Source organism: Chamaea fasciata, unplaced genomic scaffold (assembly GCF_029207755.1).
Source record: "Chamaea fasciata isolate MVZ Bird 193981 ecotype frontalis unplaced genomic scaffold, bChaFas1.0.hap1 SCAF_1, whole genome shotgun sequence".
Classification (NCBI taxonomy): domain Eukaryota; kingdom Metazoa; phylum Chordata; class Aves; order Passeriformes; family Sylviidae; genus Chamaea; species Chamaea fasciata.
The window spans coordinates 35,426,455-35,451,638 of NW_027094086.1; the positions used below are offsets into that span (position 1 = coordinate 35,426,455).

The window sequence follows — 25,184 nt, forward strand, 5'->3', positions numbered from 1 at the left end:
TAGCTGTTAGAGGACCAGTTCACCACCTCCTGGGAGACTTCCTGGATTTTAACTACCACAATAGCTGAGTATGTGTGAAACATATGTGTCCCATGTAGGTAAAAAATACAGCTTATGTGGGACTATCTCAGTGTTGTACATGGATAACTTGATGACTCTTCTGAACTTTTATCATCAAATTTGAACTACTACTTGTGGTTTTCTCTGAAATGCCTTTATATATAACGTCTTACCTCAGTAATACCTTGCTTTGCCTACAGAAAATACAGGCTAGAATGAAAGTAGCATGTGAAAGTGCATCCTTGGGCTGCAGTAATGGTGTAATTTCAGTTCTTTTACATCTTTTACCTTTGGAAGATGGAAATACCCTGTAGGTAAAAGTAGATATATAAACCAGGAACTGCATGAATTTGTTTCAAGTATGGTGTTTTAGAAGGCCATGAGAAGCACTTTCTTGTGTCTGTGTAATCTCGTTCTATGTCTTTCCTATTGTGAGGAATGACTGAGGAACATTGGAAAGAAATATATGGGGATGTTTTTTGCCACGCTCTGATCTCGCTTTTCATAATCTCTTCACTACCAATTCCTATCCTTCCTTTGTCCCCTCTCAAAGCAAAATCAGTAGATATAAGTGCTTGAAAGATGCATTTTGTATGAAAGACGCACAATTTCTGAAATTAGTGTTAAGGGTTAAAATGAAAATGGTCAATTAATACTTTATTTTAATTTCAATTTAAAAATTATTTGCTTCTAACCTGCTTAAAATACACTTTTTTTTTCAGAGACGTGGAGCAATTTCCTATGACAGCTCTGATCAGACTGCGTTGTACATTCGTATGCTAGGTAAGCACACCATTTTCTATATTGCAAGTTCCAACATTTATGATTGATTTAAATAATAACTTTTTAATATCTCTGTTGAATTAATAAACTTGCCATTCTCTTTCTCCTGGATAATATTTTAGTTAGAATCTCTACAAGAGTTTGGGTTCTTTTGCATTGACTTGGGTTTTTTGGTTGTTTGCCTTTTTTCTTTTCTTCTTTCCTAAGTTAAATATTGTGTAGGATGTTTTACTCCTATATTAAAGAAAAAGGAAAGTTCTTATTATTAACCCAATATGTATGGTAAGAAGGAGAGTTTTCTAAGTGACTCATGATTGATCTTTCTGCAGTGGAATTTGCCACCTCTGCATGCTATCTTTCTAGTTAAAACTGTAGCTTAGAGAACACTTGCTGGAGAGTTAGTTACCACACACTCTTAAAAACTTCAATACTGAGGCTGTGAAATGTGCAAGGTGTTCTTGAAATAATGATATGATTTTAAACAAAATTTTTCTCATTAATCCTAGAAGGTGACTTGAGGAGGGAAAGGATGCATGAGAGGGCTGAGTAGTTCAATCAGCTTACTGAGGAGTGCTTCCAGAGTAGCAAGGAGACAAAGGGTAAAAGTTGAATTCAAAGGGAAGAATGGTATTGGGAGGGGAAAGCATCCAGGGGAGACCCTCTGTGATATGGAGTGCGCAGAAGGAGTTGAGGTCACTTGTTGAGAGGAGAAAGATGCAAAGCTCTTGCAGATCTGGCTGCCAGATTGAGTATTCCCCACACCTCTTCTGGAGGCTGCTGGTGGTGCAGATGGCATGGGGACTGTGTATGTGCTCTAAGTCTGTTTCACTGTTAAATGATGCCACTTAATTTAAGCCACCTTGAGCTATGAATTTGTGTTGAAATTATGGACTATGAATGCTTGCATGATGTCTTGCACAGCTCAATGAACACCAACAGCTACTCATTACAAATTCTTAACCATCTCCAACTAAATCAGCCACAACATGTCTTTTTATGCCCTGAGTCTTTTCAGTTTAGTGGTATATTGTACATGTTAAAGTCCCCAGAAACTCATAACTGCATTGTCTATGAATTTAAAGTTGTAAGCTATATGCATGTGTGTATATGAATTTATAGTCCTAACCTACGTATGTAGGAATATATTGTCATATATACATATAAATCCAATTTTGACTGAGCAGCTTCACATTTTTTTTCCAGTTACTTTGATTTTTTTACATTTATGAAGTTGTTAATACTGTAGCATTGACTGTCTGCTGAAGGGTTTTTGATCAGAGAATTTAATTACTTTAGGGATTTGTTAAGATGAGAACAGAAGATGCTGGGTTCTAAATGTTTATTGAAAAAGCTGTTGGGTTTTTTTGTTGTTGTAAATAGGTTTATTTTATTTTCAAAAGTTAAAATGAAGTAGTTAGGCCCATCATTTCTGCAGAAGGATTTGTGATAATGCTCAAGTAGTCCTAGAGAGAAGAAAAGCACAACTTCCTCTAGTTTTTGGTATATACATCTGAATGGGGAGAAAAATCTAATTTGTCTTGGAAATCTTCCACTATTCTCATAGGTAGAACTGGAAAATATTCAGAACATGATGTTAAGTAAATTAATTTTTCACTTGTACTCTCATTGGAATTAATTATTACATAATGAGATTGGTGCTTGTTAAGAATAGTATAACTCTTGCTGGCATAATTCATTCATGCTGTTCTGCTATTCAGAGCAGTAAATCTTTTAAAGGATTGACTTCCAACTTAGGTGGGGGAGGAGGGTACCAACAAGCAAACAAAAAATTGCTCATGGCATGTTTGAATCATTATGTGACAGATCTGTATTATTTTCTCACTTAATAGAGATCACTTGGTTTTCCCAAATGTTATGTGCACTATACTGTATGAGTTAGCAACTATTTACATATTTATTATTTTTGTACTTGTAAATGGACTGTAAAAAAGACCAGCCTGAAAGCTGAACAGTTGGACTCATCGGTATGTAGAAACATTCATATCAGAGTAGATTCAAGGGTTAATATATTCCATTACAATTTTTTGCAAAAAAACGGGAAGCATTGCATTTCCTACAGTATTGTGAGAGTTTTGTAATTGTTCTATTTACCTTAGTACACTTGAGCAGAATAAGCTGTAAGGAATCCTCAGCTGTAACTTAATGGAAAGTCAGGCACAGTCATGAGAATATTTGCCTTTTACTTTGTTGGTTTTATTCCATACAAACTGTATCTACTAGTAAAATGTACCTTGATAAGGTGTTTATCTTAGCAGACCAAAAAGACAAGGCTTAAGAGTATCTACAATGACTCCCTCTGCCTTTGTTTAGTTGTGCTGGCCATGAAGTTGCTTCTTTCAGTGTTTTTTTCTGGCTGTTCCAATGGTAATCCAATGGCAGTTCATTTACACTAATAGGAATTCCTGTGACATAGCAGTGTGTCCAGGTTCAATTTAAAAGATCCTTCTTTTAGGGGTATGCAAAATGAAAAGCTGACTCCTAACTGCCTTCATCAGTGTGTCGATATAAACAAGCAGCGTTGACTGTAATGACTCATCCATCATACCCCATTCCCAAAATATACACTAAGCCACTCCCGAGTGGCTTATTTACTGTTTTAAAATATAGATACAGATGCAGCATTGTAGAATTTTTCTTTTAAGACCTTGGAAAGGCTAATACACCTGCATCACCTCAACCACTTTTCTCAGCAACTATGAGGAATTCTCAAAATATCTTGTAAGTGCTTCTGTGTAATCTTGATACTTTCTTGATTTTTCTATTGCTTTTCTTTGCATTTCTTTTTCTTGTTACTTTATACTGACTGAAAGTTTTTCTACTGTCCGTGGGGTAGAAAGCATGGGGAACTTGACTGCTTGTGCTGGTGAGCATGCACCTCTCAGCTACAATTGGAGCATTTGTCTTCCTTTAGAGGTCTTGATCACTTCAAATAGGAAACATTGGAGAATAACTACTGTGTACTGTGCACACTCTTCTCTGGTAGTGGTTTTTATGTTGTATTCTGTTTGCTTTAATTCTGGCATTTTATTCAGCTGACCTGTCATCTGTTTCTCCAACAAATTTAATAGGAATTTTAATCTGTGAAGTTAGTAATTCTTTCTGAAAATCCTGCTCTTCACAATCTCATGGTTTTGGCTTGAGTCCTTTACCTTGAGGTGGCTGTCATAGTTTCTGCTCCCAGCTGTCCTCCAAGGTCTCTGGGGTTTCTGTCCCTGCTCTGGATGGCCTCAGTTCCCCAAGCAGCTGCTGCATTGTTACTGTGCCACACTGCAGTGTTAGGGCAGCACCAAGTATGTGCTGGGTAACCCTGACGCCCAGGGATGTCAGCTGTGGCATTTCAGCTGCCTCGTAAGTATCAGAGCTGTCCTTGTGTGAGCAGGAATCTGAGAGAGGGGCAGGAACTAAACAATCTGTTTCAAGGTAAGTTTTATTACAGCCCTAATTTCTTTTCAATTTTCAGTTATAGCTGCAAACCTCCCTCTTACATTCCTTCTTCCGTGACTTATTTAGTCTTCAATTAAATTTCTGCCAGTATCATCTTTGTCTTAAAAATGCAAGTGATCCTGATCATGCAGGACTATTCTGGAAAAATGTGTACCTAAATGCTCAGCCATCAGATATTGTATCATTTTTGTGCTCAAAATAAAATTTGGAAAGGAAGGCTTCACATTATTTAAATCTTTCTCTTGAATTTTTGAAATCAGCAGAACTCTAAGAGGGAAAACTTTGTTCTTGGAAGTCCAGTATCATTAAGATGCTGGACTTGAATGTGTTCTGTAAAGGTAACACAGGATTCTTTCCAGTGTGGCTGAAAGTGGCTCGAGAAGAGACACTTCAGATAAAAGCTGGCAGTCAGCTTGCTGCCACTTCTGTGCCCTTCCCCAAGGAAATTTACCTATAAGCAGACTGTGGGATCTGATGGCTGAAAAAGATTGTGCAAGCATTTCGGTATGTTTGTAAAGGTCTAAATAAATGAAAACTATGCATACGTTCTTTTCTTTTAGATGTTGAATTTTAATTCTTTCAGCTACCATAATAATGATTGGCTCTGAGGTTGGACTTCTGTTGCTGTTTGAAGGAATTATGTAACAGTGTCCTTTTGTTTGAGAAAAGTAATCTCAAATCTGAGATATCTTGTGCTTTTTTGTCGAGTTCCCTGGGAAGATAAACATGTCTCTTCCTTAAAATTCAATTCTGCATAGCTTCAGAGTCAGAGTTGCAAAACACTTGTGCAGGATTTCCCAAGCAAGTTGATGTGAACATGTTACGTTGTGTGAAGGTGCAATGAAGTGGGTGCATTTGGGATCCATTAATCTTCTGCAGGTTACATTAACCAACGAGTGAGTGCATAACGATGATCCAGTATTTCTGGATGTTTTGGAACTAACTATACATATGCACTAGAGATTAGTTTCACTGTGCTAATAGCACATTGTTTCATAATGTGCAGCTAGTTATTCCTTTTTCTCCTTCTGGATATATAGAAACTTCAGATGGATGTATGATACCATCAAATTCCACTTGTACCAATATTTTTCAAGTGCATTTATTGTCTGAAATCTTGAAAAATGCAGCAGTTCTGTATCATGATAATGGAGATGTCTCTTTTGCCTTTGTTCTGGCACAAGAGAATTTTCTGCTTTGTTTGCTGTAATGAATTCCAGTCCTGTAGAAGGGGGTGTATTTTTCCAGAATAAATCCAGTTATAGTCCAAAAAAATTATTCCATTGTTGAGATATTGAGTTTTTAAAAAAAATAGCTGCTTCTACCATGATTATGGAGAGAGAATTTTGTTCAATAACTATGTAATGAAAATTTTTTGCTTTCTTTGCTGGGAATTTCTCATTTTATATGTATGCAAGTAAATACACTCATTTTAGCTCTATCTTACTACGCTTGTCTTTTCCTTAGTTTGCCATGTGCATTTTTAGTATACAATTCCTTCTTTGGCTAAATATTCCTGTAAATAGATATTCTAATAATTACTGTTTTAAAGTAATGTAGTCAGTTGCACTTCTTCATTTTACTTACAGATAGTTTTTCTTGTTTTCCTTCTTAAAATTCTCAACATTGCAGGCATTTCAAGGGTACCAAGGATACTGTTATTCTGTCTGTGCCGTTAGTCAAGGATAGTAGTAAATGCAAAAGAGCAGAGAGAAATTTTCTGTATATCACGTATCAGATGAACCTGCTCATTTTGTTATTTGCAGAATTCCATGTTGGTCTTCAGGTATTTTTCTGTGAACTTTTCTTATTTTTGACACTTAAATTGTTTGCCAAAACCTAGTTATACACTGACTGAAACTATTTGCTAATTTGTACTGTGGTTTGTAAATTCTAAAAGTAAAAAACAGCATTTAAAACTAAAAATTAATCACAAAAGCTTTATCACCTTTTCTGTAAAAAAATAGCTCCACTAAAAAAACCTCTTTTATTTTCTTTTAATTTAGCTGGTGAACTCATTCACACAGCTGTAGCTATGCCTGATTACCCAGATATATATGAGTGAAAGGTAATGAAAGTCGAATTTTCCTCCGTGTACATTGTTATTTTCATATAAAGCTACTAATGCATTTGCCCCCTCTTCCAAAGTTTCCTCTCTTTTTCATTTTTATTAATTTATTTTGTAAATAAAATTCACCAATTGCTTATGCCTAACAGAAGAGTTCTACAATTTGCTGCCTCTGTATTGCCTGGAAGGAGACAGGTCTCTTTCACTCTGCTCAAATGAATGCTTGAAGCTTTTATAAGTAATATATTGTAAGTGGTCTAAAAAATACTACTTGCAGATAGTAATTGGGTTGCTTTCCCTTGCAGCTCAGTTACGGTTTTCAGTTTAAAAATAATAAAAGGATTAATGAAAGGCACATGTATTTTCTATGTTTTTACTGATATGTAAACTTTAGGGGAGCCCTGGGCCAACTTAACCCTGTTGTGGCCCTTCCAGCATGCCCCACGAGATAACATCCACGTGAAGTGCGTCACTGTAGATGTGTCAGTGTTTAGAGATATATATCTCTAGAAAGATACCTGTTAAGTATTAAAAGCATATTACTGAAGTGTGAGTCAGTACCTTTAGCTATTTTCTGATAAGTTGCCTACTTCAGCATTACACATTAGCAGGTTAGAAGAGAAAAAAAGGGAAAAAATGCTCTCAAGATGTCTATGACTTGATGAAAAATAAATAGCTATGTTTTTGTTTAGTGCTTATAAACTCAGGCATAATGCTTTTTTGTTAATTACTTATTTTTGTTTCATATGGAAAGTGCTGTTTTTGAAGTGAGGAGAATACAACACTTGAAGGATTTTTGTAATTAGAAACCACAATATTTGCACATCTTAAATTTATCTTTGTTAGGGTTTGAGGAGGGAGACACTATTGCATTTGATCCTTGAAAATTTCTCCAAATTTGTAATTGAAAAAGGATTTTTAGTGAAAGCTTTTAATCCAGGTGAACTGCTTTCATTAACACATACAAATATCTAACAAAAGAATACTGATCAGCTTTCAGTTGGTAAAATGCATAAGTGGAAGTCAACTAGCATGCTAAAAGATTCAGGTTGAAGCTTATTACAGTGCAAAATAGTTTGATCAAATTTTAATACTGAGTTTTGGTATTTTAATAGGCTCTTGTGTAATATTCAAACAGCTGAGCACAAGTAAGTAAATGCTAGTGGGAAAATATTATATAATATAAAACCATATTGTAACTAGCTTATTTGCTAAAAGCTACCATTTCTAGAAGTTGAATCTTTTTTGTATTCTACAAAATGTTATCGTTGTATGTGTGTTACTGAGGAACAAATCAACTTTAAATGTTCTTGTTTTCTGTCATATTAAGGTGCATTTTTACCATACTGGTGTAGCAAGCTCTTCCTAATTTCATCTGAATGCTTATCACATGCTTCTGGCAACGTATGCTTAGGCAGGAGAGATTTTGGCAAGAAAGCATGTGATTGCATGTTTAACAAGTCTTCAAACTTTGTTTTGAATTTCACCTTTAAAACAAAAAGCATTGAAGTAGGCCTATTGTTTGAATTACTCTCCTCCATTAAGTACATGAATCTTTACCCCTCCAGGCTATGTTCATTTGCATTTTATCTCTGCCACTCTTCCACACTTTTATTTCACTCTTGACCCTGTTTCTAGGAGATGTGCGAGTAAGAAGTCGGGCAGGATTTGAAACAGAGAGAAGAGGTTCTCATCCATACATTGATTTCCGTATTTTTCACTGTAAGTATTTAAAAGCAGATAAATGACAAATAAACAAAGGCTTCCATCAATTTTAACAACCGAGCCTCTAAAATAAAATTAGCAGCTCTTATAGCAAGACTATTTTTTTTATACTTCTTAGGAAAAACTTTCATTCTAGCTCATTACCAAAAATAGAAGAAAATCTTCACTGTTAAATATTTTTTTTTAAAAAATTATAATTTTAAACTCATTGAATTTAGACCTGAATCCACATGGAAATGAAGATGTATCTTCTAAACAGCTACTGATGTGTGTGCTGTGTGCTTACTTGGCAGACACAATCAGTTGAGAATACTTTTCTGTTTTTACAAAGCACTAGAAAGGCCCTGTCCAGGATGATGCTTGAACAGAATTACAGTAATATCAATATTCTTCACCTCATCATAATGAATTAACATTTACATCTACTCAAATGCGTAGGTAGGACTTAAGTATTTGGAGAGAGACAAATCTTAAATAAAAATAAAGTGTTAGGAGAAAGTGGCAGCCTAAATTGTTTTTGATTATGTGTTTGAGGAATCTTTTTTTTTTTTTTTTTGGAACTGTTACAAGAAGAGTATTTTTGTAGAGAAAAAAAAAGTGAAATTATCCATCTATATTGTTACAATTAAATTTGTCAGTAGTTGTGGTAATATAAAGTTTCAATACCACCAAGCCAATATGCAGCAAAAATGCAGGGGAGATCTGAGTCTTAATTAATTTATACCAATAATGAATGTATTAAGTGTCATAAGGGATCTATACCAGCATTGTATCAGCCCAATTCCAAGTGTTCTGAATGCAGTGGAGAGATTTAGTAAAGCCAATTTCATGATAGTAAGTGTGGTTGTTGTAATTATCTTATGAATAAAAATGAGTGGCAGAAACTGATCTTACGCTCTGATCTTAACTGAAGTTATTCTTTTTAAAAGTAGATAATTTTTAAAACTCTAAAGGCTTAGTTTTGTTCAAAAGTTTCATAAAAATAGGTGAGAAAACAAAGTTTGAAGAGTGTGCTATGTAGAATTTTTTCCATAAAGAGGATAAGAGTTTCATCTCAAGTCCTGATTTGGTATAATAAATTGTCTGTAGAAATAGCATGCTATTTATGAATTACATAGCTGTCTTTTTGTGTATATATGTATGTGACATTTCATGCTGATATAGGAAAATACTAACAGAAGTTTTAAAAGAACTACCTGTTAAAAGGCAGTCAACATATTATTGCTGTAGTCAAGTTAACTATTTTCTATGGCCCTCATCACAGTTTCTGCATCAGGCAGATCGTGACTAGTCAGGAAGAGGACTTTCACACCCTTTCTCCTTGCCCCTACTTGTTCAGACTCAGTCACCAGCTTTTAGCAACATCACCTGTGGTGTCTGATGACAGCAAAAGATATTGCTAGGAGGCCCCAAAAATTATTTGGCTTTAACTTCCCACTCAAGTCAGCTGCTGTGTTAGTTTTCAGTGTTGTCGTGTTATAGTCAGATTTTTTGTACTTCAGGATTATAGCTCGATGAAGAGTTGCTCTTTGACTTCAGGCTGCTGGCACATTGTGGAGTTTCTTTCAAAGTCAGGAATTCAGCACCATCTCTCACCATATCAGTAGGTTATCTAGTAATTTACATTAATGTGGGATTCTTTTTAATCTATAAAATGCTTTCTTTCCCTCAGCAATGCTAATTTAGTCCTGATCAGTGTTTCCTTAATTGTTGTAAGCCAGAGAGATTTAGTAATGCACTATGAGACTGCCAGTAGAGAGAAATTGCAGGAATCAGACTTGACCTAATTTTTTGCATATTCTCCCTGCCCTCTCCCGGTTACTTCAGAAGGAGTTGATTTTGCCACATAGAGGTAAATGACTGAAAAATATTCACCCATTTGAGCAATAACATGTGGCAGGAGTCAGTCAGCTCTTCTTTCCTTGGGGCAAATACTAAACTGGAAAGGGTCTCTTCTGTAGCTGGAGCAGACAAAACCATCTGAATGTTGCCGTTTTTTTTTCTTCCCACCTCAGCTGTATCCTGAACATCAGTAATGCATGGGCATGCTTCCACCATTGTGTTTGTATAGTTTCACTGTAACTTTCTTGTACTATCCACTGGCTTTATTCTGTGGTTCTAAATATTTTGCAGTGATCATTGCTTATGTGTTTTGCAGAGGACTTGTATAGTGGCTGTCAGTCCCAGTGCTGAAGCATTAGTGCTGTTTTGTATTTTGCTTAGCAAACTTTGGTTGTTCAGCATTGTTTTATTTTTCTGTCAGTGACGTTTTGAGAAGTTGAGTGTCTTTCAGGAGGTTTAGCTAATAATGCACTGACCAGTCTCTTTTCTAGTATTTTATTGATAGGCTCTTAACCCAGTATTTTACTGATAGGTTGTAAGAGTTCCGAATTTTAAATGCATTACTTTGCTTCATAACACTATTTAAACTTGCAACTTCAACCACTGTTGCTGAAGTAAAGTTTGTCAACACTTATTTCTAAAGACCACTTCTATATCTTCTTAGGCATTATAAGCTCAGCATCTATATCTTCATCCCAGAATTCTGTAATTGATACATGAATATTTGAGTTTCTAACCTGTCTAGAAGTATTCTGAACAGTAACTTTCCAGAAATTTGATTTTAGGAAGATGGTTGGAAAATTATTTTTGTTGTTAGAGACAGTGGAATGGGAGTCACATCTGAGGATTATTAAATGCAGGATTTGACTGATGATCAAGCTAACTTTGTTAGTAGTTTTCCTTCCACATGATCTGTTATTCCAGAAGTCACCTTTTTATAGGTAATTACAGGAACTACCAAGAGGAATAGCTTAATAAACAAATTTTTGTTTTACCAAGACTGCCTCCTGGCGAATGGGGAAATTCAGGATTATATTGTTTATCTTGGATGACAGTTGGGTAATGTTAAGTCATCACCTAGTAGGTTTTCTGTTACTGTGTCCTAAGTCTTAATGGCTATGACTGTGTGGGATCATGGGCATAATGTCCAGATAGCATCTTAAATCCCCCATTTCTGGAAAGGAGAGAGCAGCAGTGAATCTTCCTTTGAATTCACTGTTGCACAGTAAAATGCATACACTGTATTATTTTATTGAATTGACTGTAGAACACTGACATGTTTCACTTGATAAGAAACAAAAAGGGAGTTTTCCAGTTTGCTGTGAGAATATAGCATGTAACTGTTTGGTTTTCAGGAAAGTTATTGAAAAAGTGATTGCAGTGGTTATAATCACTCTTACTATCTTCTGGTTTACATGAATACTTCAGATTTTTCTTTATGTTACTTGAGACATCATATACATTAATTCAGTCTTTAATGTTGTGAGAATATGTTGATAAAAGCTAATATGAAGCAAAATCTTTGGTAGAAGAATTGTTAAGTGACAAGATAAAATTATTCCCTTTTTCAGAAATAGTAAACCAGAAATAAAGTTTAAGGCTTTGTTTTCTTGCTTATTGAGGGGTTGTCAACAATGTCAATTTTTAATATATATGTGTGTGTGTGTGTATACACACACACAGCTACACTTCAGAAATTTTGATTGTTGGTGGTGCTTCTAGCATGCACAAAGGCATAAATAATGTGCCCTAATCTTTTTCTCCTGAAAAAAATCCGAAACAGTGAGTGTGCACAGTGATATGTACAGTATGTTGTAGTGAGGAAATGAACCCAGAATGAATAAAGATCAAATGAATAATTAAGATAACAGAAAAAAATATTGAGAAGTGTTGTATGGAGTTACAGCTGAAATTAATGCTTTTAAGCTTCCATTTAGGAGAGGGTTGTTGGATATAGTCTGGAGGAATTCTATTTTTCTAGATAGAAAAATGGATACTTTGGTTTTACAGAGAAGAAAGATATTTTTCTTCCTGCTTTTCCTGTGGTGCCTGGTCCAGAATAAGTAAGATCATGTCAAAAGGTTTTTAGAGTTTTCTTATGCTAGTCTCATCTGAGCATGCTTCTATGGGGAGATGATGATGTTGCCAACACACGGGGCTCTGTTTTGTGTTTCGTAGATAGCCGTATCTGTCGCATCTGTGAGTTAAAATATCGTAGACAGAAGAAGGGATTTTGATTAATCAGTATGTGTTTGGTAACATTCAGGAATGCTCAATATTGAAGAAAATAGTTGCTTGCATACAGTATAATGGTACAGTATAAGACTTCATTGAGACTTAGATGGTTCTTCTCCTTAGCTGTGTATGTATGGAGCCTTTTTAGGGGGAAATGGAAAGAAAGGAAGAGATATTTTTATAGGTGATGGATAAATCAAATTCTCTTTCTTGAGAGTGCAAATATGTGATGAAATTTCAGAGTTTATTTACCTGTATTATTTACTTTTTTAATACAACCTTCAGACTGTTTACTTGGAAATTACAGTTTGTGGAACATATTATAAGCTATTCTGAGATCTGGCAAAAATGTCAATGTGTGCTGTTTCAATGATGTTTTTAACTTTCTGGTTCTTAGCTCATGAACCATTGGAAAATGTTTACCTTGAACAGTGAATTTAGACTTCTCTTGGCTGAGAGGCCAGAATTCAAAGAAGGGACAAGGGTGCAAATCTAAATTGATTGCCTGAAACAATTTGAAAAATCCTTGGGTAGCAGCAGCTAATGATGCTTTTGATGATACCATCTAGAGATTGAGATAAACTAAGCAGAGTCCAGATGAATTTCAATGCCCTTTTGTGTTTCAAAATAGAGGAATTACCTATTTGGTTCTGTTTACCAGTAATCGTCTATCTTATTCAGCAGTCTGCTGTGAAGAAGAATGAGTTTCACAGTGAATAAAGTAAGGCAAGAAGATTTGTGTGATCATAGCTTGAAGTATTTGTTTCCTTTTGAAAATTCCATCACTGAGGAGCAAAAAGCTTGTCCTGGAGAGATTTCTTCAAAAGCTGCCTTTCTGTGAATGATGCAATTCTGAAATTGTCTTCTAATTCAGAGTCCACATTATTCAAATAAATTGTGTTCCACAATGTGAGAGAAATTTTGACTTTGATTTAGTTAGGAGAATGCAGTCACATGAGGGGAAATCACAGAAAATGTTCCATATGTGGCTGTACTGGCCAAATAAAAAGAGTGAGCTTGAAGTAAGCTTGGTTAAGGAAGATCTGGGGATAAAATGTGCCAGTTGAGAATACAGATCAGGTTGTGTTTTTTTTTTTTTCTTTTGTTATTCTAAATGTTTATTTTACCTCCAGTTCCTTCTTTCCAACCTCCTGTAAGACGGCATGTATGTTCTGGAATCTTGCACAGATACAGGCCTCTCTGTGTTTCATTGCTGGCTTAAATTTAACCATTGAAGAAGACAGAGATACATTCTATTTGTTTCCCCATTTCTTTTGAACCTCTCCAATGTGTTCTTTCTCCAAGTACCTTATTTGGAAAGTGGGTTTTGTTTTTTTTTTTGTTTTGTTGACAATTTTGTTTTCATCTCTGCTCCCAGTTTGACTTTCTGTATTGGTGGTCATATAGACTGGTAAAGGAAATTCTTTTTCTGTTAACCGTGATGGGTTACTTTTTAATTCTTCCTTTATTTCTGGTGTTGAAGAATAGACAAAAAGGTGAGTTGAGGGTGCTGTCATTCCTTTATTGTAGAACTGAAGATTTCTAGAACACCGAAGAGGTGGGTTTTTCTGGGAAGACAGCAAGAGAATGATTTGGTGACCATCTGGAATATATTATCCTTTTAGGGAAAGGGTTGAACCATTATGTGTCATGTTCTTCAGGAGGATCGTTATCTTGATTAACATGGCATAACCCATTTTGAAAAGGCTATGTTTGTATATATTTTGTATATTTGTGTTCTGATGATACTCCTCATAATATTTAGCTTCAATGAGGTTTCTTACTTCACAGTATGCTGTTGTGAATTGCAGATTTGCCATGCCCAATGAGTGGATTTAGGTTAAAAAAAAAAACCAGAAACAAACGGCATGATTTCTGGGCTTATGATTCAGTAAAATGGTATGAAAACTACATACATAATTGTATTAAGTTTCCTAGTCCTGAGATTATTGCAAAATGTTACTCATTCCAGCAGAGGAATAGCACTGTTTAATTCACTTAATATTGTATCTTTCCTGAGTCATTTACAGAAATACTAAGATGAGCCAAAATTCAAAAGAGATAAATTAGTAAAGTCCTATAGATACCTTTTCATGATTTTTTTTTACACTTGTACTGCTGTGCAATGACTTACAGTGCCATTGGAGAATTGGCACTTACTTCATATCAAAGTAGTCTAATCCCTTCACTTTGAGTAACTTCTCTCAAATTAGCTCTACTTTGAGCAGAGAATTGGACTGAAGAACTTTCAGAAGTCTCTTCTGTCCCTTCCCACCTAAATTATTCTATGCTTCTGTGGCTCTCTGCTTTGCTAAGGCAGTGAGCTCCTTTTGTTCTGTAAGGTACTTCAGGAAAAGTTATCTTTGGTGGTGGTGGTGGCCAACACTTCCCCTCCATCAGGAAGCATCTGATGAAAACTACTAGAGTTTTTAATAGAGCTGTGGTACTACTAGGGTTACTCGAAACTTAATTTTTTTTCCTGATTCCACTCAGTCAGAGGACACTGACACTTGCAAAGCCATGTTTATTTCATTAATCCTTAACCCACAGCATATTTTCCAGCAGTCATTATTATCTGGAAAATAATGGAAAATATTTGGAAAAAAATATTTATGAATGCGTATATTGTTATGTATTATACATTTAAACAAAAATAGTATGACTTAATATTTTTTTAAGCAGAAGGAGGAGTGTAGTGCCTTACAGTGATGCTAGATGAGGCTTCTAAGTGTTTCTAAGGAAGACAGGTGATTTAGACTCTAACAGTCTAAATTAGTCTTTTTATGTAACTTTAAAATCCTTACTAAAATGATATCTTCCAAATGAAGTCATAGTTTTATATATTACTTGAGTACTGAGTGTCATAAAAATAGTTTAAAATTTGGACCTTGAGTGGTAAACATACAGAAGAGTTAAATAGCAAGACATAATTTAAAAAAAATGTTCATGGATCTAATATAGTGCATTTCTTAATGGTTTGATTTGAATAGTTGTGAAATTAGAATGCTTATGGGTCCCTCTAGTGGTATGAAATGCTAGATAATGCTTGCAAATTATTCATAAATTGAAAATTATTTGTATCCTGGAAAGAATCATCTTTAGAAAGGTGCATCCTTAAAAAGATGGTTTTAATTGGCATGTGAAATGAAATTTTCTTTCCAACAAATTTCTTTCTAACAAATATTTACAGGTAGTGGAAAATTTCAGATGATATGTCAGATTTAACGATAGCATCTGCTATGTAAAAATGATGAATGTGCATTTGGGTTAATATGGAAAAATCACGAGAGATCCCTTCCATTAAAAGAAGATAATTCACATGATTGGGGAAAAACCTCTGGGGGGTCTGTGCACCTCAAAGGTCAGGTTTTGCATTCAAACATAAGAAGGATCCTTTGTCTGAAATACTTTTTGAAAACATTTTTTTTTAGTGGCAGTGATACCCAAGATCCTCAATTATGCTCTTTCTATTGGCATGTAGCAAAACACAATGCTTTTTATCCTGGATAATTTTCTATCTGCCTTTTGGGCTGTAGCAAGGAAGAAATGGAGGTAAAGTTCTTATTGCTGGAGAGCTTTCTTTTTGCCAGATTCCCATCAGAGGGTGTAAGTCTACCTTTGCATTATAAGAAAATTGAACGATATTGTTAGGATTTAAGGTTCCATTAGTAATTAAACCAAATCATAATTGTCATTCTTCCTTTTGTGGACTGTTCTTACTATACAAAACATACAAAAATTTTGAGAGTAAATTCATCAGTGTATTATGATATTTTAAGTGATTATCACTTGTCTTTACTTACTTTGTATTTTTATATTGGCATGAGAAAAATAAATATTTAATATCCCTGTGAAATGTGCTAAAACTTTTTTTTTTAGGTTTTCATGAAGTTAAAAGATTGGGAGTGGGAAGAGATTAAAATTAGCGTCTCAGAATATGGATGAAATCTGTTGCATGAAGGCGATGTGTGTAATTTTATTGCTATATATGCATCACATTAGCAAAATAACTGGTATTAATAACCAGAATGACTTCTTTTTCTTTATTTTAGACAAAGGAATTTTTTTATTACACCAGCATTTCACTTAAGATGCTTAGAAACAAGAATATAACCATTTTAATCAAACAAACAAAAAGCCCCAAAACCTTGGATTGATACTTTGGATGGTAACTCTTAACTTATAAAGGAATGGCAAGAAGAATGTCATAGGACAGCTGCCTTTGTGTAGGCACTAAGGCCTACAGTTTGCCTTCTGGTTCCTTGCACTTCCCAATGCTGTAGTATCCTTCTTTATGTGCCCATCATCCCAACTTTTTTTTCATTTTCTTTCAGTTCACAAGGCTGTAAATGCTATATTTATTTTATCATTCTAATTCGTCTTTAAACTATCCTTGAGAGCAAATGGGCAGTGTTGGATATCAGAAGGGCATTTAGCACACTGAAGGCTCCAAATGAAAGGAAAGATGTTTGGGCTGGGAAGAGAGATGTTTTTGCAGCATGCTTATTCATAAGCAAATGCAGTGCACTCTTCATTCTTCACTGTGTTCTTTCCATGATCTGTACATTACTGAACCTTGGTTTGGAAGGATCTCTGAAATTAGCATCTCTTTTCGTGACTCTTGGTAGAAGAGGGGAGGTTGTCATTCTCACATTAATCATGCATCTAAAGGGAATGAATGTGCCTAGAGGGAAATGCCAAGTTTCCACTGCACAACTGTATCATTCATTTTACCAGTCTTTTCCATTAACTGGCTTTAGCTTGTGTGCCAAAACCACGAAGCACTTGGTTTTTGTATCCTTAATAATAATTTGTCTGTGATGAAAAGTCAGGCACAGTAGCTATCAGTGTTCCTGGGGCTGAAGAACATATCTTCCCCTCACCCTCTTCCTTGAAAGCCAGCTATTTGCTGTTTCAGCCTGCCCTTTAAATTAATAAGCTGTCAAACCTCTGCATCTGACTTGCTTATTCTGAATTGTCCTGGGCTAGATGTTTAACTGTGTAAGAGAGAAATTTAGTTTTTGGGTTGGAGCACCACAAATCAGGTGCTCTGGAGCTGCAGAAGGATGGCAAGGCTCAAGATCTCTTTTCTCATTTGGAAGTTACTCTGATCATTTCAGATATAAAGGATAAAGACATTTGTTTAGTCAAGGTGTTATTACCTAATTTGGGCTATCCATGTGCAATAACTAATAGCTCAAAGGGAAGCGCAAAGCCCAGTCCATGGGGAGTGACAGCCCCAGGCCCCAGCACAAGTAGGGGCCAACCCCTGGAAAGTGACTTGGCAGAAAAGGAACTGGGCTCCTGCTGGGCACCAGGTTAAACATGAGCCAGCCATATCCCCTTTCTGCAAAGAAAGCAAATGCATTAGGAGGAGTGTTGCCAGCAGGTTGAGGGGAGTGAGCCCTCTCCTACGTGCAGCACTGGAGAGGCCTCACCTGGAGTCCCGGTCTGGGCTCCCCAGTAAAAGAGAGACATGGACATACCAGAGAGAGTCCAGCAAAGGATGAGGAGGATTAAAGGGCTGAGAAAGCTGGGACTGTTCAGCCTACAGAAGGCTCAAGGGGAAACTTCTCAATGTATACAAATACCTGAAGGGAAAGTGCAAAAGGGACAGAGCCAGGCTCTTCAGTGGTGCCCTGTGTGAGGACCAAAGGCAATACTCACAAACTGATGCACATCAGGAAACACTTTTTCACTGTGAGGGTGGGTGACCAAGTGCTGACACAGGGTGCCCAGAGAGGTTGTGAAGTCTGCATCCTTAGGGATGCACAAAACCCTCTGGGGGTTGGTTCTGGGCAGTGTGGTCTAGGTGACTCTGCTTGAGCAGAGTAGTTTGACCAGATGAACCTCATCTGGTACTTTCCTACCTCACCTGTTCTGTGACTCTGTAATAAGCAATGTTGCTGCTAGGAGAGCTGGAATAATGTAGGCTTTGCTTTTTTTCTTTTAACAAGGAGTAAAAAAAGTAGGCTTAATGTGTAATAGTAGTGGTTTATGAGCTATGCAAATTGGTGATAATTTAGAGAGTTTAAACAAACTTGTAAGATGAATAAATGTCAGTAGTATGTTGTGAAGAGAATGATGGTTCAGCTTCACAGAAAACCAAGTAACTCATTTGCCTCTGTACCTCTATGATCAAAAAAATCCTGAAGCAAGAAGATGTGCAGCCCCTCCTGAATGACTTACAAGTATAGGCAGAACATAGGCCTGTACTGCCAAATTATTGCATTTCTGTGTTCTGTTGTGTATTTTGCTGCCAGAAGCTGCTGTTTTACTTATAGTACCTACATCTGTCCAGGATTAACGGGTGGTACCTGTGATGGTGCAACTTAATTTGTAGCATGACCACAAAAATGAGTTTTCGTTAACTGTAGATCCGTAGAAGAGTACTTGAGAACAAGAAAATTATCTATGCTTCCAGAGAAGGGTTCTTTTTTCCTACTTTAAATATTTTGTTTTATTGAGATTTAGTGAGGTTTCTGGCATTTGTGTGTGACTTTGTGCATATTTTACATCATTTTATGACCTAAGTATAACCATTTTATATTATTTTATTTCCAACCCACTAATTTCTGTTTTGAAATTTGGCTCTTAAGGAATTAGATCAAGATTGAGGGGGGAGAAACTTCTTACCTCTAGGGTACACTGTGTTAGCAGCAGCAGCTGTATTGCTCCCTGCTTCTCTGTTCTCCAGGCTGGCAGTGCTCAGACTGTAACCTCACAGTCACAAATGTGGTTAGAAATATTGGTAATGTAGCATGACAGAACCTATTAATTTTCCTGCTGTATACGTGAATGTTGCTTTATAAGCAACCTTTATCATATGTAGTACATCTGTTTACTTAATATATAAACTGGGATGTAATATAGGTACCAGAGTCTCCAGAGGAAGAGCCCTTGGCCTTGAGAATGATAGCTTGGAGAAGGATACTTCATGTGGAGATGTCTCTGTTAGCCCTGAACTTCAGTGTCTTGAAGTGTTCCAGGCATGTCTGAAAGAACATTCAGTGGTGTCAGTTTAATCTCTGCTAATACAGATGATTGATAGGGAATGGTGCTGCATTTGATTAGATACTCTATGATCATGCCGCTGTCAGCTCTATTTAGAGGTGTTTTATTAGTGTGATTTGGGAATTAATGTATTGATTTAATAGTAATATATTAATGAGCCTAGCATGGAACAGAAAGTAAATTCAGGGAGAAAATTTTAAATGGATAAAGATTTATCTTATGTAGAATTAAGCTGCTGTCACTAGAAATCACTGAGGCTTTTAGTTCAGGTTGTCAATAAGGCCACACCTTCCCATGTACAACATTTTAGACTGAGTTTAAGAACAAAAGTTGTAACTCCTTACTTCATCAATTTCTAATATGCCTTGTTTTTGGAAAGGCAAGAGATCTGTGCCAGATCAGAGTTGTGATCATGTTGTTTTTGATGAACTGCATTTTTGAAAAAGATCATGTTGGCCTTGACTTCTTTACTTAATACCTCTTTTTAAAATTTTATTATTTAACTTGAGTCATTTCAGGCAGGTTGAGTGAATATCAAGGCAAGATTAGTGGCTTCCTGTTGGTTTTATAAAACTGCTATTGGAGGGCACTGTTGAAAAGAAAGTAAAGGCTGAGGAAACTACAAAGCAACTGTAGCTCTGTGTAGTTTGATGCTGGGGTTTCTAAACACTTCAGGCATATCAAATGGAATTGGACATAAACTAGTATCAGTCATTTGTGTAAATCAGTTAACCTAATAAAAGTAAAGCAAAATATTTGGATTAATCTTTGAAAAGAGGCTGAAAGAATTTTCTGTTGTGTTTTCACCATACTGGGAAATAGAATTAGATATACTGTGAATGTAAATGTCATAATTGTTTGTCAGAAGAGTGTAGTTATTTGCAAAAGCACCACAATTGCTTGAGTGTGTTTAAAGTTCAGCATAGTAGAGCTAAGAGATTTTCTGAGCTATAAACTATGTAAAAGTAATTTGTACTTGCTCAAAGTCTACTTGTATCTCCTGTATCAGCACTCAGTTTCTGATACTCTTGCTGGTGTACATATCATCGTAGGTGATTTGTTAGGGACATGGATTGGATGTGTATACATGACAGCAATTTTCCAAAAATAATTTGTTTGCAGTACTGTGTGTGTTTTTAAACAATATCTGTAATATTTTTGTTCTTTCAATAACAAAATGCCTTAAAAAGATAAGTTGCAGCTATGATTTAAGTATTTGTTTTTTTTCACAGGATCCTTACACAGAATATATTTTTTCCTAATCTGTGGCTCTGTTTTTAGTATTAATAAAAATATCTGTATTTGTGCTGAAACATTTGGTACTCAAAAAAACTTCGTTATCTTTACACCAAACTTCCCTGAGCACTTGTCTTTTTGATAAAGGTTTTTTAGAGAGAGTGTTTATTTTCTTGTTTTTTGTAGCAAATTCTGAGATCGAGGTCTCTGTGTCTGCAAGAAATGTGAGAAGGTTGCTTAGTTTCCAGCGATACCTGAGATCTTCCCGTTTTTTCCGTGGTATCACTGTTCCAAATTCTTCAAACATTTTAGATGATGATTATAATGGACAAGCAAAGGTTGGTTGCTTGATTTTTATTTTTTTAAAGTATGTTTTTCTAAACGCTTGCTAGTACATATAACTGTATCACATACTAAAAGTGCAACAAATACCAATATTAAGCATATTTTTCATGCATTTATATATTTTTTGTGTGTATATATATATATATATATGTATGTATTGTAATGGAAATCCAGACAAAATTCCATTGTTTGTAGGAAACTCATCTACTGCCCAGAAGTTTACTTGGATGATTTTTATGTGGTTAGTGTTTTTTTTTTGTTGTTGCTGTTGTTTTTTTGTTTCATTGTTTTTGTTTATTTTTTTAATAACTGGTGAATTAAAGATGCCCTTGAATAATTGAAGAAAAATATGAAGAGAGGAAAATGTATCTGTAGTTAAAAAATGAATGGAGCAATTTAGACAACTATTCCCCTTAATTTTCAGGCTAACCTCACTAGTGAACAACTGGAAGAGTGACTGCCTAAATTTAATAAACTGCAGTAAATGGATTTTTCAGGATATGCTTATGTCAAACAGATTTTATCTTTGGTAGGCACTTCTAGAAAAGAAAAGTGATAGCTGTAATACCCTTGTGCATCACTAAAGCAGGGAAAGCAGATACTGGGAAGAGAGAGTCAGTGCCAAGGGAGCAGCTACGTGGATGAAAGGCTGCTGTATTTGCAACAGAGGATGGACAGTGCTGAAGGGGACTGAGCCGGCAAAGATTATTTAGGTTATTCAAGATCCCAAAGGCTGTGTCATTGCATGTAGTACTTTTTTGTCATCTGACACAGAAAAAGAATCTACTTATAATGCAATGGATGTATCCATGCTGAATATGATCAGGCTGTGGTGTAGGAAGAAATCTGACAACATGGAGAATGGATCTTAAAAATGTGCATGTAGTTTAATCATAAAAAGATACTGTTAATGCTTCTTCTGATAGTAGAGTTTTAGCAGGTGGTAGAGAAAAGCTAGAACCTATAACTGGATCACAAAACTTCTCTACCAATCTAATGAAAATAGGAGAAGGCAGGAATCTGTTTTCAAATGTTCTGGACAGGTATTTCTGATACAGGTAGGGGAGGCAAAGATTGGGACTGCTCAGCCGTGGTGAGGCCTCCTGTACTGTTTGCTGCTCTTGCTCATCCCTGTTGCGGGAAGAACAGTTCATGTGAAGCAGCTGTGATAAAGATGTGCTAGTTCAATGGGGTGAAAAGTCAAAAGCCAGGTTCTTAAATTAAAATGCTCATACAATGGCTCAAATATCTAGGAAATCATCTAGATACTGTTCTATAAGCGGGGGGAAAAAAGAAAAGGTAAAAGACTACACAGAGATTAATTTGCTAGTCTGAATGCACAGTCATTCGCCATACTATTTCTGATTCGAACCTCATTGTTTTAAATTGTCTTTTGAGAAACTGAGTAAAGGTTGAAAGGAGGAACTCCAGCCAGTTCTGCCAAGGCACTTCTTGTTTGTTTTTTTTTCCCTCCTGTCTTTTTATTTGTAAATGTGTGTTGTTTTTCAGTTAACAGATGAATTTAATTATTCTTTTACTTCTATTTTTTTTGCATGTAAAAATTCTAAAGACTTGATCTGTCTCTGAAACTTAGATACTCCTCTGAGCTACAGGAAGATAGGCATATACTGATTGAAAAATGACAGCTTTTGTGTTTCTTTTCAGTGTATGCTGGAGAAGGTTGGAAATTGGAATTTTGATATTTTTCTTTTTGATAGACTGACAAATGGTGAGTTTATTTTGGTATTTCATTTGTGGTTTATATTCTAGTATAACTTAACTGTTGCACTTATTATGTTACAGTGTTGTATGTGATTGTTCACTAAAAAGCACAAATTCCATCAGGTTGTACTTTTTGATTTAATAGTCTTTAGTTTGAGTCCTAGTTTGCCTAGCCACTCCATTAAAATAATGATACTGTCAGTACTGATACTAATGATTGATTTTTAGAAGAGGCCCTTGATGTACTTTATAGGTTGCTTTTCTCTCGTAGTAATTTGTAGTGGTAATTTGATACAAATTAACAAATAATTTAATGATCTTGCAATTTTTTTTTTTTTTCAATTATGGGGTGCTGGTAATTTTTATGGTTGTGTCCAAAAGGTCATTTATATTGAACAAGTATTTTACTGATAAATGTAGTGTTAGATAGAATAGTTCTTTTACTTTATAGTGCCATAAGAGGCATGTTGGTATTAATCCATTATAATTATGACATAGAATACCTGGAGAATTGGGAATTGAGCAGAGGGAAGCTGCTGTACACATAGCTTGCACAACATAGAAAAAGGAAGAGAACATTTTGATGACTTTTGTGTGCTCATTACAAATAGCAATAGGAACTACAGGAGCGGTTGGTTAAAAACAAGCCCTAAGTATTGTTCATTTGTGGCAGAAAAGAGATCTGTAAAAGTGCTGGGAAGGAGGAGGAAATGTGCTGGAGGGAGGGCTGCTGCAGTGGGTAGGGTGAAGTTTTGCATTATAATCTCAGCAATGGCAGCTGGGTTTTGAACAGAATGGAAGGAGGAGATGGGCAAGTCCAGCATCACAGTGACATTTGTGCCAGTGTGGGAAGAGAATGGACAGCAGCTCTTGCAGATTTTGCAGCAGTCATGTGGAATAGATAGCAAAGTTGCAATTAAAATTGCCAGAACAAGAAATTAATTCAGAAAGGAGAATGTGGCACCAAAAGATCTTTCCCTTCTGTTTCATTGAAGGGGTGCTTGGCTTAACCAAGTGTAAAAGTAGTAACCTCGCAGTTACATTTAATACAGAAAATGGATAGGAAAAAAAATGAAAATAGCGAGGACTCATGAAGCTAGAATGCTTATATAGATAATGTACACGTATCTTTTCTCATTCAGTTATGTAAAGTTTATCAAGATACCATGTAAGCATAGCTTCTTTTGGATTAGCTTACCAAATGGGAGAAATGTGGAGTTGTCCTTCTCATAAGAGACCTCTCTACCTTTTATATGTGCTTTTAAAAAATATCTGTTTAAAGTACAACCAGGAGAGCTTCTACTGTGGAAGCCTTGCAATGCCACCATCCATTTTGTATCAAATTAAATAATTTTAGGTGGACATTTTGATCAGGAAGCCTTGTTCTTGAAAGTTTGTAAAGGCAGAATACTGTATATAAAACTCTGCTGGACGAGCTGCCCTGGATGATGAACCTCAATGAAAGAATTTCCCCAGTAAATGTTGTTCCAAGAATTGCGTATTTCCTTGTGAGGAGGTGGCAGGTACATGAGAATATATTAATTCTAGCCTAGTAATAAGCCTGTTTTACAAGAAATTTTTGTCTTTTTGTACCTCAGTTTGTCTGTGCTAGGTTCTATAATGCTAAATGAAGATTGTCAGCCATGACATTGTTTGCAGAGCAAATAATGGACAGGCTATTTCAAATAAATATTGTGGACTATTTCTCTTTATTTTACCACTACAAAAGATTATAATAAAGTGATGAGTAGATGAAATATATTACAAGCTTGAAATAGCTTTAACAATACTTAGGGCCTTTTTTGTAGAGTTCTGGGTGAAAAAAGGAGAAGTCCTGCAAAATACGTGATGAAAATGAGAGAGAGCATATTTGCAATGTGTTCTAATCAGTAGTCTTGTCTAGCTTTCCTCTTTGCCTGATTGTATTCTGTATGTGTTTGTGATGTGTTGCATAAATACAATTATAAATCTGAATATCATGATAATGGATTTGCATGCTGAAATGGGTTGGTTTTTTAATGTTCAGTAACATTAGGATTTTCTTCCTATCAGTTGCCATTGGACTGTTGGTGAATGCGTTAGAATAAGCAAAACCACTGATTACTAGAGACAGCTAATGGAAACTTGTCATGCAGTAAGATGTAAATATTTATAAATTGGTAGACTATCATGACCTGGTGTAGAAAAGTTTGCTTGTGTAATTTTTGTGATCAATTTGAAATAATACTTTTCTTATGGAAGAGTCACTGATTTCATGGCTTCCAATGAATCAATATTTTCATCTTATTTTTAGGAAACAGTCTAGTCAGCTTAACCTTTCATCTGTTTAATCTACATGGACTAATTGAACACTTCCAATTAGATACGATGAAACTTCGTAGATTTTTGGGTAAATACAGCTTTTTATTTTGATGAATATTGTTGTCTATCTGCATTTTTATACTTTAACTGAAGTCCTGGTTGTAGTTTAGCAATAAGGTTTGAAGAGTACTGGTGCAGTCTACATTGTGCAGTGATTTAAATTATATTAATTGAGATGATCTCTCAAAGTTTTTATGAGTATAGAATATCCTGTGTTAAATCCAAACAAGTATTAACAAGTCTAATAGTTTCATAGCAAATGCTGTATTTTATTTATCAGATTTATTTAGTGTCTATTAAACAATTGGGAATATTGTGCCTTTGTGTG

The 25,184-nt window shown here is 35.5% G+C and overlaps 1 protein-coding gene across 4 annotated transcripts in view; it reads left to right on the plus strand.

Moving 5' to 3' along the window:
* The window catches only part of PDE7A (phosphodiesterase 7A), a 74,645-nt gene that overhangs the window by 37,563 nt on the left and 11,898 nt on the right, over positions 1–25,184 (plus strand). For 3 of the 4 annotated variants that reach the window (XM_066180549.1, XM_066180560.1, XM_066180554.1), the window contains exons 2-6: positions 783–843; positions 8,015–8,098; positions 20,615–20,766; positions 22,439–22,502; positions 24,789–24,884. In XM_066180549.1, the coding sequence (XP_066036646.1) occupies positions 783–843; positions 8,015–8,098; positions 20,615–20,766; positions 22,439–22,502; positions 24,789–24,884 (457 nt within the window). The remainder of the gene's footprint in view (positions 1–782; positions 844–8,014; positions 8,099–20,614; positions 20,767–22,438; positions 22,503–24,788; positions 24,885–25,184) is intronic. The other variant, XM_066180557.1, reaches the window with a different exon arrangement.